Here is a 13,508-nt window from a genome sequence, read left to right as displayed (position 1 = left end):
TTTTGCATCAGAAGTAGGATTTACAGTGTCATACCTAGTATGACCTAGTGTTACACAGGGTTGGATCACCTTCGTCCTTGAAGTATAAAGAAAAAAATTTTTTTTTAATTTTATTTATTTATTCATGAGAGACATAGAGAGAGGGAGAGGCAGAGACACCAGCAGAGAGAGAAGCAGGATCCAAGCAGGCTTGTGTCGGGAGCCCGACACAAGACTTGACCCCAAGACTTCAGGATCATGCCCTGGGCCAAAGGCAGGCGCTAGACCACTGAGCCACCCAGGGATCCCCTAAAGAAAATTTTTTTGCTTGATATTGCTTATCAGCAATCCTCCAATTCACTCAACCCATCAGTAATATCAGTGCCTCAGCTAGAAAGGAATCACAGTCCCCACTCCTTTACAGGAGGGATTCCCTGTGTCTCTTGGTTTTTAAATTTTGATTCTTAGTTACCACCTGTTAAACACTTTCTGTGTTACAGGCTTGATTTAGGCACAATACATGCTTCATCTCATTTAATTCTCATACCTCTATAAGATCGACATTAATCTTATTTTATAAAGGAAGCCAGCTGGAGGACAGAATAGAGATGTCTCTTGCTCCAAGTTTGTAAGTGGTAGAGCTTGGATTTGAACGCTGATCTATCTGATTTCTGATTCTGTGCATAGTCTTAAGAATTTTGTTGTACTGCCTCTATGATAAAGCACTTCTGGTGTACTACCTAGGATTCCAATTTCAGAGGCTGTGGTGTATGGCAGGACTTCGAGATTTCAAAGTTGTAGCTCTGATAGAGCAGTAGAGTTGTATGTCGTACCTATAGGCTCTGGCCGCAGTCCAAGCCTGCTGCCAGAGGTCAGCTTCTACTAGCATTTCTGTAGTGCTAAATGCTCCTCCTCCGAGCCCCCCCCACCCCCCACCCCCGCCCAGCCTCAACTCTGACACACGTTTCTTTTGTAGTTTGCCAGAAAGCATGAGAGCCCGCTGCTGGTAACAAAGAGCCAGAGCCTGACAGCCCTGCCTGGTTCCACATACACCCCTCCGACCAGCCATGCTCAGCATTCCTACTTTGGGTCCTTCTCTAGCCTCTACCAGTCCGTACCCAACCACGGCTCAGGTATGGGGACAGGAAGGGGTAGTTATGACATGAATGCCCAACCCTGGAAAGTAGGGGACTTTGTGGGTGCACACAGGAGGTATAGACAGAGCCGTGGGTTGGTGCAGTTTGTCAACTTTCATGTCTTTAATGGACATCTTAAAAAGTTGGATGGTGACTAGCCTAAGATCAGCAGAATCATTAAAGTAATAGAGGAAAGAGATGTTTTTAGATTGTCCTGGATCTCTAATCCATATTGCAAGAAAGCATTTCAATAATAGTAGTAATAATAAGTGAGGGCCTGCCATGTGCCAGGCTCTGTTAGAGTCAATTTATATGTATTACTTCATTTGATCCCCAAAACTGTCCTACACAGTAGGTGTTGTTACCATTGCTCATTTTACAGATGAGAAATGCATACTAATAAGCGATGAAGCCACTGTGTCAAGAGCCCACGCTCTTACCTTACCTTATGCGGCTTACCTGCTTCTAAGCGATTTTTGCTTACCTCGCATGGTGAACCTTTTCTGAGGTGATACCACGTGTCCTGGGCACCTAGTAATGATAGGGAGTTTGGTCCTCAGTTGTAGAGAAACCCTACATATGTACCAAGGATTCCCAGCTCATCCTTTTCTTCTCTTTCTATATCCTAGAAAGAAGATCTACTTCCTTTTCACTCTCTGGCCCTCCCCGAAAACCTCAAGAAAGCAGAGAGCACGTCTCACCAGCACAGGATCAAGCCTTCCAAGCCTCCCTGCTTCCAGTCTCTGCATTAGCCAGGGATTCCTCCTCAACCCCAAATGAGATGAGCTCTAGCACTCTGACCAGCCCCCTAGAAGCATCCTTGGTCAGCAGCCAGAATGATTCCCCAAGTGATGCCAGCGAGGGGCCCGAGTACTTGGCCATTGGCAACCTGGACCCCCGAGGCCGGACTGCCAGCTGTCAGAGTCACAGCAGCAATGCTGAGAGCAGCAGCTCCAACTTGTTCTCCTCCAGCAGCTCGCAGAAGCCAGATTCTGCTGCTTCTTCCCTAGGCGAGCAGGAAGGAGACGGGCAGAGCCAGCTGTCCAGCATCCTTCGCAGGTCCAGCTTCTCGGAAGGGCAGACACTCCCTGCCACCAGTGGAACAAAAAAGAGCCACACTCGCTCCCATTCGGATACCAACATTGCCTCCAGAGGAGCCCCAGGTAATGCTAGTCACCAGCCCCTAGTTAATAAGTTATGTTTCTGATGACATGATGGGGTGTCCTGCTTGTAACGAAAGAGAGAAGTTCCTCGTGTATTATGAATACCCAGGAAATCTCTCTGAGAATATCTATGTTTGTGCCTCTATACGTTGCCAAATAGTAAATGTTTTCCTGGGTTCTTTCACCACCTCCTTAGCATCAGAGGACAACGTGACTTGTCACAGTTTGAGTTTTTAAAGTTTCTCTCAGAGGAGAAATGCTAATGAATAATCCCATTCCATCCCTCTCCTTTCTGTGATTCCTGAGAAGTGTGGTCAGATGCAATAGCAGTATGAGAGAGGCAAAGTGGTATTGGGATTTCCTTATGAAAACTAGGGATATACTAGTGTGGGAACAAGTAAGCGGGGCTGATTGCTGCTTCACTAATTCTGGTTGGAGGGCAGCCCTGTAGAGGGGCCCTGGTCACCTCAGCCTCCCTCACACAAATCCCAGCAGCTAGCAGAGGGCACCCTCGGCACGGGAGAGGTGGGGCTCATTGCTTTTGCCATCTCCCTGCCATCTTCTGTCATGGGTTGTTAGTTCCAGCAGGCTTTGGTTGGGTTTCGTTTGTAAGAGAACCTCCACAACAGCAAGTATAACGTGGATCTCTGTGCTTAAAGCCAGTTCTGGGTAGAAAAGCCCCAGAAATAAAATATAAAAAATTGTAAAAAAAAAAAAAAAAAAAGGAAAAAGAGGGAGATTTCCTTTAGCAGCTGGAGCTGCCATTGATTTCTCATTGTAGTTTCTAGAAAGATGAGAGCTGAGGCCCTCACCTGAAACTTGCAAGTGACAAATTTTTTTTTCCCCGTTTTTCTACTCAAGATGTGGTTTGGCTTTTGGAACTCTCTAGGAAAAAAAAAAACAACAACTCCAAATCAAAGCCTGTCTTCACACAAGCTTTCTTAGATGTGAAGAGTACTTGAGTTAGCTCCTTGCTTCACATCAGCTGCTGCAGGCCTGCTGTCTGCTGTACTCTAGGCCACTGGGCTTTGAGCATGGAAAACCTCCCTGCCCCCATTCTTGAATCCATGTGGATTCCAGAAACCACAGTAACCTGCTTCGGAAAAGGGAGCCAGAGAAAACCTAAGCCAAAGGGTCTGAGGGAGAGGGGGTCACGTGTAGCTCCTCATGAGTCAGCTACCTCAGTTCAGTTGCTGAGTTCTTCAGCAGTAGGGTTCCCCTCTTGGCAGTTGAGTCCCCACGTCTGCTAGATGAAAGGATGCCCTTTTTCTCACTGTCTCTATTCTCATTTCCTCTGTTTGGACTCTCCTCTGCACCTGTCTGTCTACGTACAGGAGGCCCCAGGAATATCACCATTATAGTTGAAGATCCCATTGCAGGTTTGGGAGCCAGTCCTTTCTGTCCACCACCTCCTCCTCCTCTGTGACCATCTTGCTTAGTTCAGAACCTCCTTTTCCATTCTGGTGTCAAATCAAGTCTGGCTAGTCTGGCCAATCCTGCTGTGATTCTTGGACCCGTCTCTAAAATGGCAGAGACATTTTGCATAATACGTTTCCCACCCGTGACTTTCAGATGCCGCATTTAGTCTCCCAGCAGCTTCTGGGAGGCAGAGTCCAGATTTATCGATCGTGTTTTGCTCAAAGGTGAAAGCAAAGCCCGCTCTTTGTCTAAGGCATCATGTTGAATCAGTGGCAGAATTTTTTTTATAACTGAGTACTTACTGTGGATTACTTTATTTTCCTTGAATTAACACCAGAATGTGTTAACACCTTCCCCTCCCCCCATCCTGTGGTCTTGAATGTGGATGCATGTTTTTTGCCTCTCCCAGAGTCCCATTTCCTTTTCTTTCGCCTGCCTTCCTTCCTCTATAAGTCCCATCCCACCCCCCATTCCAGTCACTGTACAGGCTTTTTCTAGTGACTTCGGTCGTTTCTTTCGTTTTCACGGTGGTGTTGAAATTAAATACCGTGTTCAATTCTGGGTTCGTGGAGATATTAATAGTAGAAGACAGAGTGATCAGGAGAACCGAAAGCTCCGGCCTCCTGGTGATGAGTGAAGCCACCGAGTATGTTAGCTCGGAAAAGGGAAAGTTAAAGAGGAGGTAGGACGGCTGTTTAGAAGGGCGTTGCTCTTCTTAAGGAGATGAGAAATTGTAAGAAGACCCAAGAGAATGTGAGGAAATCTAAGAATTAGAGCTGTTCATTTGAATGGGCGACATCTAGAGGTAGTTAGCTCAGTAAGCGAAGTCTGGGTGGCCTTTACGTGCTGTGAGGAGCGGAGTGCTGGAGTTGGAGTTTGTGTTGTGCATTGGATTTGACTCAGGACCTCAAAGGTCCCCTGCAAGTCATAGTTTCTTAGCGAGGCATCCTGGTGACTCTGGCTTGTCTAGAGTTCAGTAGTGAGGAGGAGAGCCCAGTGCCAGGACCAGCAGAAATCTCTGAGACCCTAGGAAAACGCAGTTACCTCTTACCACATAGTAGGTAACAAGAGGAGCAGCTGACGGGCTGGCACCATCTGTGGGGGGTATGGGTTGGGTGCAGCTCAATCATTCACTCTCCCAGAGCATCCTGCTCACTTCCCAGGCACTCACCTGCTTTTCTGCCTTCCTTCTGTAGCGCTGGGAGTTTAGTGTTTTCCTTTGGAGAAGAATATCAGTTTCTCATTTCCTGCAAGCCCTGCCTGCTGCTATTTCTCTGCTCCTCGTCGGTGCTTGAAAACTTCTACGCGGCCACTCCTACTTTGCCAGGCTTCTCTTGATACCTCTCCCTCCCTTCTCCTGTCAGGCTGGGCCCACAGCCCTGTGGCCATCTGAGCCCTGTGGCTGCAGGGCCATCGTCTAGGCTTTTCTAGCATTGTCTGGATGCTTCTCTTAAGGACATTGCTGGATGTTTTTGTTTTTCACCTAATTCAGAAGTGGGTTAAATATGTAAGTATGACAAACTTCAGGTTCAATAGAGGCTTTATCCCAGTATTCCTAGTGTAACCATTCTGAGACTATTTAAAAGCCCAGTGTCCAGGTATCAGAAAAGTTCAATGTGCTTATCTTTGTTTTACCATGTGAGGACTGTTTTCTACATTGGTTTTTGTCAAGAGCATGGAAATTGGCTAATATTCCTAGCCAACATTTGGCAAGAAGACAGAAGAAAAAAGAACTAAACTCATGAGTTCATTTTGATTTGATTCTTTTTCATCTTTGTGTTGCTGCATTCTGGGTCATAGTTTCTCTTTATTCTTAGAATATAGGGACTCACCATCTCCTTTCCTCCATGTGTTCCTGCATTCTTGGACTGTTCCCTGTTGGTGTGCCACCCCTCTCCTGTTTGGGAGGGCATCGGGAATGGGAGTATTTAAATGTTGAAACTCCACAGTTGGGAATGTACATTGTTGCTCACCTCGTATGTGTGTTTTTACTCCCTGGTGGCCACTGACACTAGAATCCTGCAATGATAAGTCGAAGTTGAGAGGCCCCTTGCCTTACTCTGGCCAAAGCAGTGAAGTCAGCACACCCAGCTCTCTGTACATGGAGTATGGTGAGTACTAGGAAGGCCAGGGCTGCAGCTGTGTCTTTTCTCAGCTCTCCCTATGTGCCTACTAAGCTCTGAGCTGTCTGGCTCATGTCAGCTCCGTGGAGGGTACACACCGTACAGTCTCACCCTTCCTCTCATTATTTACAGCCCCTGTGCTAGAAATCACACTGTCTTGCCATTTCTCTTGCTCCTTTCTGAATTAGGGGTCCCACCCTCTCTTATGCTGTGGGTGTTATCACCATGACTGTCTATTGATCCAAATGGATGGCTGTCTGAGTGGGTGAGAGGGACCATGAAAAGAAGCCTTTGGTATCGGGCCAGGATTACCAGAAGATAAGCTCTATGTGGAAATCATCCACAAGAGGAAGCTATTTGTTCCCTTGTCAAGGTTCTCAGCACTGGGTTTTTGTTTTCTTTTTTGTAGGGTAGGAGGGCAAGTATGTCATCTTTAAATTTTGATAGTGTAAGGATTGTCTCTGGGCTCTCTTCATTTATTCTATTCTTTAACCAAGAGGCTTAGTGCTCTGAGATTCTGAGATTCAAAGAAATTCCTTTAGAAGGTAGACGTCTTCTTTCCAACCTGCTACCTGGGCAAACTTGGGAACATCTTTAGTGGTGAAATCATCAGCCTTCTCAAGAAGCTTGTCTATTTGCTTTCTAAGTCAGAATTTTTCACATTCACATTCTGTTTTCCTACAGAGGGTGGTCAGTACCTGTGCTCAGGGGAGGGCATGTTCCGAAGACCATCAGAAGGACAGTCCCTCATCAGTTACCTATCGGAGCAAGACTTTGGGAGCTGTGCAGACCTGGAAAAGGTGAGGAATCTAAGGGGCTACTGAAGAGTTTGCTCATGAGTTGGGACATCTGGCCTAAGGGGCTGTGCGGCCATTTGTTTGAAAGAGGTTTTAGGTACATAGTTAGAACATGAGCAAAGACTATGGGTGAAGTAAGTTCAAAGTAAAGATAAGCTCAACACATTCAATCTCTAGAGAACTTTTCAGGGAGTATATGCTCCTCACTGAGTCCAAAATATTACTGCTTTTGCATTAGCAGCTCCCTTGGGCGCAGGAGTACTGAATTTTGGCCACATGGTTATTGTATCCTTGGCCCTTGAACCTTAGGTAAAAGATGTTTCCAGAATTAACATCTATATTTTGTTATAAGGCTCAGATATGTGGGACGCCTGGCTGGCTCAGCGGTTGAGCGTCTGCCTTCAGCTCAAGGCGTGATCTCAGTCTGGGATTGAGTCCTGCATTAAGCTCCCTGCGAGGAGCCTTCTTCTCCCTCTGCCTATGTCTCTGCCCTTCTCTCCATGTCTCTCATGAATAAATAAATAAAATCTTAAAAAAAAAATAAGACTCAGATACGTAATGAATAATGACCCTATAGCATTTTAGCACTTACAAACACTTTATCCTGAGCTATTCCATTTACCTTAATACTTTATTTATAGGGGTATGGCTCTAAGAAAGACCCTGATATTAAATTCTGGACTTCTTCTATATCATATTTTCATGTAGAAAGCAGGACAGGAAGGCCAGGCATGGCAGGTTTGAGAATAAAGAGAATATAGAACAGGTTTTCTGGCCATCAGCTTTTCTTAGAGTAGAAGTGTTCATTTCCGCTGAATAAAAGCAGTGCATGTCATTGAAGCTGTACTTGCGAGCATTACAGTCAGTGAGATGTTCAACACATCTAGCCCCTTGCTAATCAACTTCTTTGGTGTTCTCCTGCCCCCCAGGAGAATGCCCACTTCAGCATCTCAGAGTCCTTGATTGCTGCCATTGAGCTAATGAAGTGCAACATGATGAGCCAGTGCCTAGAAGAGGAGGAAGAAGAGGAGGAAGACAGCGATAGAGAGATTCAGGAACTGAAGCAGAAGATCCGCCTTCGTCGCCAGCAGATCCGCACCAAGAACCTGCTCCCCGTGTACCAGGAGACAGAGCATGGAAGTGAGTGAGGCTGCGAGCCCCTCAGTTCTGCTTCTGCAGGGCTTCAGGATAAGCGTTGGTGCCTAGTGAGCTTCCTTTTGTGTCTCACTTGGAGATATCATAACCAAGCCAAGGGCTCCTGTGCTATCGCAAAGAGTTTTTTATGCTGTTCTAATTTTTTTCCTACCAGACCCAGAGTTCTAGAGTTCATCCATTTATTACCTCAGAAATATCTTCCAAAAAAATAGATTTCTTATATGAGAACTAAGACTGCTGGTCCCAGAGTCACTTCCCAGATAGTAGTACCTTCTATTTATTTGAAACTTTCAAAATTTCGTAAATAAAATGAGGAACAACTGACAAGAAGTGCTAGTGCCCATTTCTCCCAGCATCTTCCTGGCCAAGGTTCCCAGTCATACCAGGTCCCTTTCATTGTGACCCTAGGAGTAGGAGACCTCTTTCTGTCCTGTTTATTTTTTTTTTTCCTGTCCTGTTTATTAACCAACCTTTCTTTCCTTCCTTTTCTTTTCTTTTCTTTTCTTTTCTTTTCTTTTCTTTTCTTTTCTTCTTTTCTTTTCTTTTCTTTCTTTTTTCTTTCTTTTTTTCTTTTTCTTTTTCTTTTTTTTCTTTTTCTTTTTCTTTTTCTTTTTCTTTTTCTTTCTCTTTCTCTTTCTCTTTCTCTTTCTCTTTCTCTTTCTCTTTTTCTTTTTCTTTTTCTTTTTCTTTTTCTTCTTTTTCTTTTTCTTTTCTTTATAGCAGGCTTTCGGGTCACTTCTAGCAGCTCCCAGTTCAGCTCACGTGATTCAACACAGTTCTCTGACTCCGGCTCTGCTGATGAGGTTGACGAATTTGAAATCCAAGGTAAGGAGCTACCCTTCATTTCAAGCAACTTTCATTACCTGTTTCTTTCAGTTTGAAGTCATTGACTGAGAAGCTTTCCCCTAGTATAGAGAATCTTCAATATGGTCCAATTTGGAATGTTGTCAGTAATTGTAAAAGATGGCCTCTCTAGCTAGAAACAAAACCCCTTTAGTAAAATTTAAGCAGAAAAAAACAGTGAAAGGCAGTGCTTCAGAGTGGTCTGAGTGCTGAAGTCACCTTGATGGGTCTCAATTGTACCTTTCTCTTGGATTTTTACTTTGATTCCTCTTGCTAACAGCCTATGACTAGCCCATACCTGCTTGCAATTAGAATCCTATTCCTTTGTGTTCCATGACACAATGGAAATTGTTTCAAAGGGTTTGAAAGGAGTTTTGTTATAATCCTAAGAGAAAAGGACAAAAAGAGTCATTGGTGGGAGAAAAAGCAAAAAAGGAAAAAAAATCAAGTTTACAAAATAAAGCTTTATTCTATCAGCACTAACTTGCTTAGCAGAATCACAGACCCTTGTTTTGTTGTTGTTGTTGTTGTTGTTGTAAGCATATGCACGATGAAGGGGGGGGTCTCTAACCTGGGATGGCAATTGTGTTAAAGCAGGTTAACCTGTGATTAATGGATTAGTCCATTCCTGCAAATCATAGATTTTTTTCAAGTTCCCATGAGCACAACAAACTGAAAAGCTAGGGGAAAGCCCCTAGCTTTCCCCCATGGGTGAAACTAAGAGTTATTTTCTTGTAGGTGAATTGTATCTGTAATTCTCCATTGTAAGATGATGATGAATAGATCTTTTTTTATAGATCTGTTTATATCAATCTAGAGGATTGACGTAATTCACTTTTTACCTGCACAGACCTCCAGTAGTAATTGAAATCTAGTGGTAGCTGGATTTTTTTCCCCTGTTCAGAAATGCAATTTTTACACATATTTTTCCAGGTCTCTAGGAAGGCTTCCTCCTTTATTCTCTTTAATGTATGTGATTTCTATTCGTGACAATAGCCATTTAAAACTCCTTTTTTTTTTTTTTTGGTTCGTTTGTATGTGATTTTCCAACAGCATTTCTCCAATTATCTGACACCAACTGACTATCTTGACAATTCAATTCTGATGTTAATTCCTGTAGTTAGCTTAGACCCCACAGGTTAAGGACTCAGTCCCACAGGATACTCCCATTTCAGATGGCAACCACAAATGGGGTCACCACCACCTGCTCTTATCCTCAGCCAACTACAAATTCAGGAGTTCCCATGACCCTACCAGACACATACACACCCGCCCCCCTGCCGCCCAACTCAGGTTCCATAATTTGCTAGAATGACTTTCAGAACTCAGGAAAATACTGTACTTAAGATTACTGTTTATTGTAAAGGATACAAGTGAACAGTCACATGAAGAGGTACTTTAGGACAAGGCCCCAAAGTTTCCTGAGCATAGGGACCTCTGTGTCCATGCAAAGATGTGCTGTACTACCAGTACATCAGAATGTTCACCAACCACCTAGCTTTCCCAAACCTCATCACTATAAGTGTTTTATTAAGGTTTCATTGCAGAGGTAGGCATGTGTGCTTAAATCATTGGCTGTTGGTGATTGACCTCAATCTGCAGTCCCTCTCCCTTTTTGGAAGATTGGAAGTGGGACTAAAAATTCTAATCCTCTAATCTGGTGGTTGGTTTTTCTTCTGGCAACCAGGCCCAGCCTAAAGTTATCTGGATGCTCCCGAGAGGCACCTCTTTAACATAATAAACTCAGATATAACGGAAAGGGACTCGTTATGAATAACAAGACACTCCTATCACTCTGGGATTTGCAAAGGTTTTAGGAGCTCTGTGCCAGGAACTAGGCAGAGACCAACTCTGTTGTTTGTTGTAACACAATCTATGATTGACTTGACCTCCAAATTCAAAGAAAATAAAAGGGTTCTGGCCTATCTCTCGGATCAAGAGAATTTCTTGAGGGTAATATTAAGGTAAATTCAAAACACCACCTCATTGTGTATGGAGCAGTCCACTTGATTACTAAGTGTTCCTTGCAGCATAGCAAGGAGCCAGGGGAAGCTGTTCAGTCTGGAAGGAGTCAAATTTGAAATAGCCTGCCTGGCAGTGGCATGAGGTACACTCCTGTGGGGAACTGTTGTTGCATTTCTGGTTCCAGAGGAGTTGTTTAATCAATTAACTCTAGTCAGCTCAGGATGGAAATCCTTGAAGGGAAAGACCTCCGGGGACGGTTTCTTAAACTCTAGGCCAAATAACCCTTTGTTGTAAGAGACTGTCCAATGGATTGTTGAATGTTTAGCATCATCCCCGGCCTCTGGTCAGGTATCGACAAGGGTGCATCTCCTGGTTGAGAACCACTACCTTAGAAGCCTTTAAGGTCAGGTTGGTTTGGGGAAGCAGCAATCACTATCTCCCAAGCAATACTGAGTGGCATGTAACTTCCTAAGAGCAGTTTATCTTTTGGAGCAAAGTCAAGTCCTGATTCCTGGAACAGGAATAGAACTGTGGAATAGAACTGTCATTCTCATTGATTTACTGCCTGTCTGAATACTAAAGGGCCCCCTTTTATAATCATTATCGCAGATGGTAGCGAAGGATCTAACCTGACTCACATGTCAAAGAACGGACTCTCAGTGTCAATGGCCTCGATGTTTTCAGGTAGCCTGTGTTGGAAGTGTGGGTGTGCTCATACATGCATGTGTGTGAATGTTTGCATCAGCTTTTGTACAATCTTTATCTTGTGACACCTGTCTATAAGATTTAGAGAACTAGCTAGGAAAAAACAGAGTTGAGCCAGCTAAGAACATTTCAGATACTCCTTTTCTTCTTCACATGACCCCTAATAATCCTCCTTGCCAAGATAATCCTTGTGGATCTTTCCCTACAGTGATATTTATAGACTAAGTGGTCATTGTAGCTGATGGAGGTAGTAGGCAGTTTAGAAAGCATTGGTCAGGTGAAGAAATTGTCCCTCAAACCAACAGCTAAGCTACTGCAAAAGTCAGATAGAAAATGTAGTATCTTCAGAGTTTTGAATTTGCAGTCAGTTTGCAGAAAACTCTCTCTTCTTGGTATTTTGTATACAATTAGGATTTACTGCTGCAGATGTTTTTGGCCTTGGTAATTGCTTTGTGATTCAAACCAGTAGGCTTTCCATAGGTGGGGTTAACTGAAAGTACCAATTTTCTACTCAAAGGGGCTTCAAAACACATAACAGCAAAACCCAGGACTTTTTATTAAACAGTTTATTTTAACTGCTAATGGTGTCAGCTACTAGAATTTGAAATAATGATGTAAGATTAGATAAAGATGTGAAGAAGTAGAAGTATTTAGTTTCCTTTTTCTCTATTCCCAAAGAGTTGTAATTTATTCTAACATCATCTTCTCTTGCTTGAGAAGTAATTATCCTATCACTTTTTAACTGGTTTCTTATGTGTTTACGACCACAATCCTTTTGCGGGTACATTTATTGACTGCCAGCCATTTCTCTGTCAGAGCATATTGAGTCTGTGTTAACCATAAGGCAGACCTTTATTTGGTCTTCCTGGCATCTTTTCTTCCCCATTTTGGGAGTTTAAAGTTTTTTTTATACATTTTATATATATATATGAAGCATTTTTCAACTAGAAAATTACTTTTTCTTGTGACCACAGTCTTAGCACATTATGGGAGTTATAGGCAAAGCAATCAGAACAAGTTCTCTCAAAAGTAGTGGCTTGATTCTTATTTATGAAAGTATAATTTACACTTCATCTTTCTTTACTCTAGATTTCTTTTTTTTTTTTAAAGATTTTATTTATTTATGAGAGACACAGAGAGAGAGAGAGATACTCTAGATTTCTTTTTTGCATCCTGTTCCTTTTCATCTGTTTCTGGCTTATTAATGGTACAAAATTCATCTTTAGCTATCTTCCTGATTACATCTAGTGGTTTATAGATGTATTTATTTTTTGTCATCATAAGTGATTTATGCCTTTGAGGAACCTCTGTGGATACTATCAGAGGAAGATCATTAAAATCTGCAGTGCCCTTGGAAAAATTTAAGTGCTTAAACATATTATGGATATCATCTATGATGACAACTCTGCATAGTATAATACTCTGCTTGATGTAATCACATTTCTTAGATCCTGATTTACCAAGTAGACCATATGGAACAGAAGTGTTTCTGAAGCAAATGGATTTGGAAATTACTTCCTCCTAGCAATAAAGTGAATTTAAACCTTGTGATCACAGAAAGCTTATTTATAGAAAGCTTTGTAGTCATTAACCCCTTTTCCTTTCAATAATTTTTAGCAAATTTACCAAGTTGCGTGTCACCATAATCTAGTTTTAGAACATTTTCATCACCTCAATAAGATTCCTTGTGCCGATTTACAGTTAATTTCTGTCCCCACTCCAAGCCCCAGTCCGCTGCTCATCTGCTTATGTCTGTATCGATTTGCCTCTTCTGGATACTTTATATGAGTGGAATCAGAGAATATGTGATCTTTTGTGTCTGGCTTCTTTTACTTGACCAATTTCTTCTGATGGTATCTGCCAAATTGGTATGAGATCATTCATAAGCTCCCAATCCCAGACAGTCTTTTCAGCTTCTTTAGTTTTAGGGTTTATTCTCCACCCCTCCTCCTTCCCCTTTTATTACAGCTTCATCAATTGTTCTTTATCTTCCTTTGTTGATTCTTCTAGAATTTCAGTCTTCCACATACATGTATCTAGTCATGGGCCATTCAGGAGACAGAAACCACAGAGTAATTTGACTAGGGAAAGTTTAAAATAAAGAATTATTAACTGTCATGGGGGACTGAAGTAATGGGAGACTGGCTCATAAGGAGTAAAAGCAACTCTAAAGAATACAGGAATAGCAGATATAGGTAGCAATCGGTATCCCTAGGGCTTGAG

General features: G+C 42.8%; 1 protein-coding gene across 19 annotated transcripts in view; it reads left to right on the top strand.

The window, feature by feature from the left end:
- RUBCN (rubicon autophagy regulator) overlaps positions 1–13,508 on the top strand; it is a 64,387-nt gene that overhangs the window by 38,624 nt on the left and 12,255 nt on the right. For 4 of the 19 annotated variants that reach the window (XM_072812163.1, XM_072812145.1, XM_072812147.1 and 1 more), the window contains exons 6-13: positions 956–1,112; positions 1,745–2,278; positions 3,613–3,657; positions 5,713–5,808; positions 6,505–6,620; positions 7,547–7,757; positions 8,493–8,597; positions 11,190–11,264. In XM_072812163.1, the coding sequence (XP_072668264.1) occupies positions 956–1,112; positions 1,745–2,278; positions 3,613–3,657; positions 5,713–5,808; positions 6,505–6,620; positions 7,547–7,757; positions 8,493–8,597; positions 11,190–11,264 (1,339 nt within the window). The remainder of the gene's footprint in view (positions 1–955; positions 1,113–1,744; positions 2,279–3,612; positions 3,658–5,712; positions 5,809–6,504; positions 6,621–7,546; positions 7,758–8,492; positions 8,598–11,189; positions 11,265–13,508) is intronic. The other 15 variants (XM_072812162.1, XM_072812161.1, XM_072812156.1 and 12 more) reach the window with 11 other exon arrangements.

Source organism: Canis lupus, chromosome 35 (genome assembly GCF_048164855.1).
Source record: "Canis lupus baileyi chromosome 35, mCanLup2.hap1, whole genome shotgun sequence".
Lineage (NCBI taxonomy): Eukaryota > Metazoa > Chordata > Mammalia > Carnivora > Canidae > Canis > Canis lupus.
Note: the sequence above shows the minus strand (reverse complement) of the source record. Positions and strands in the feature narration are given on the sequence as shown.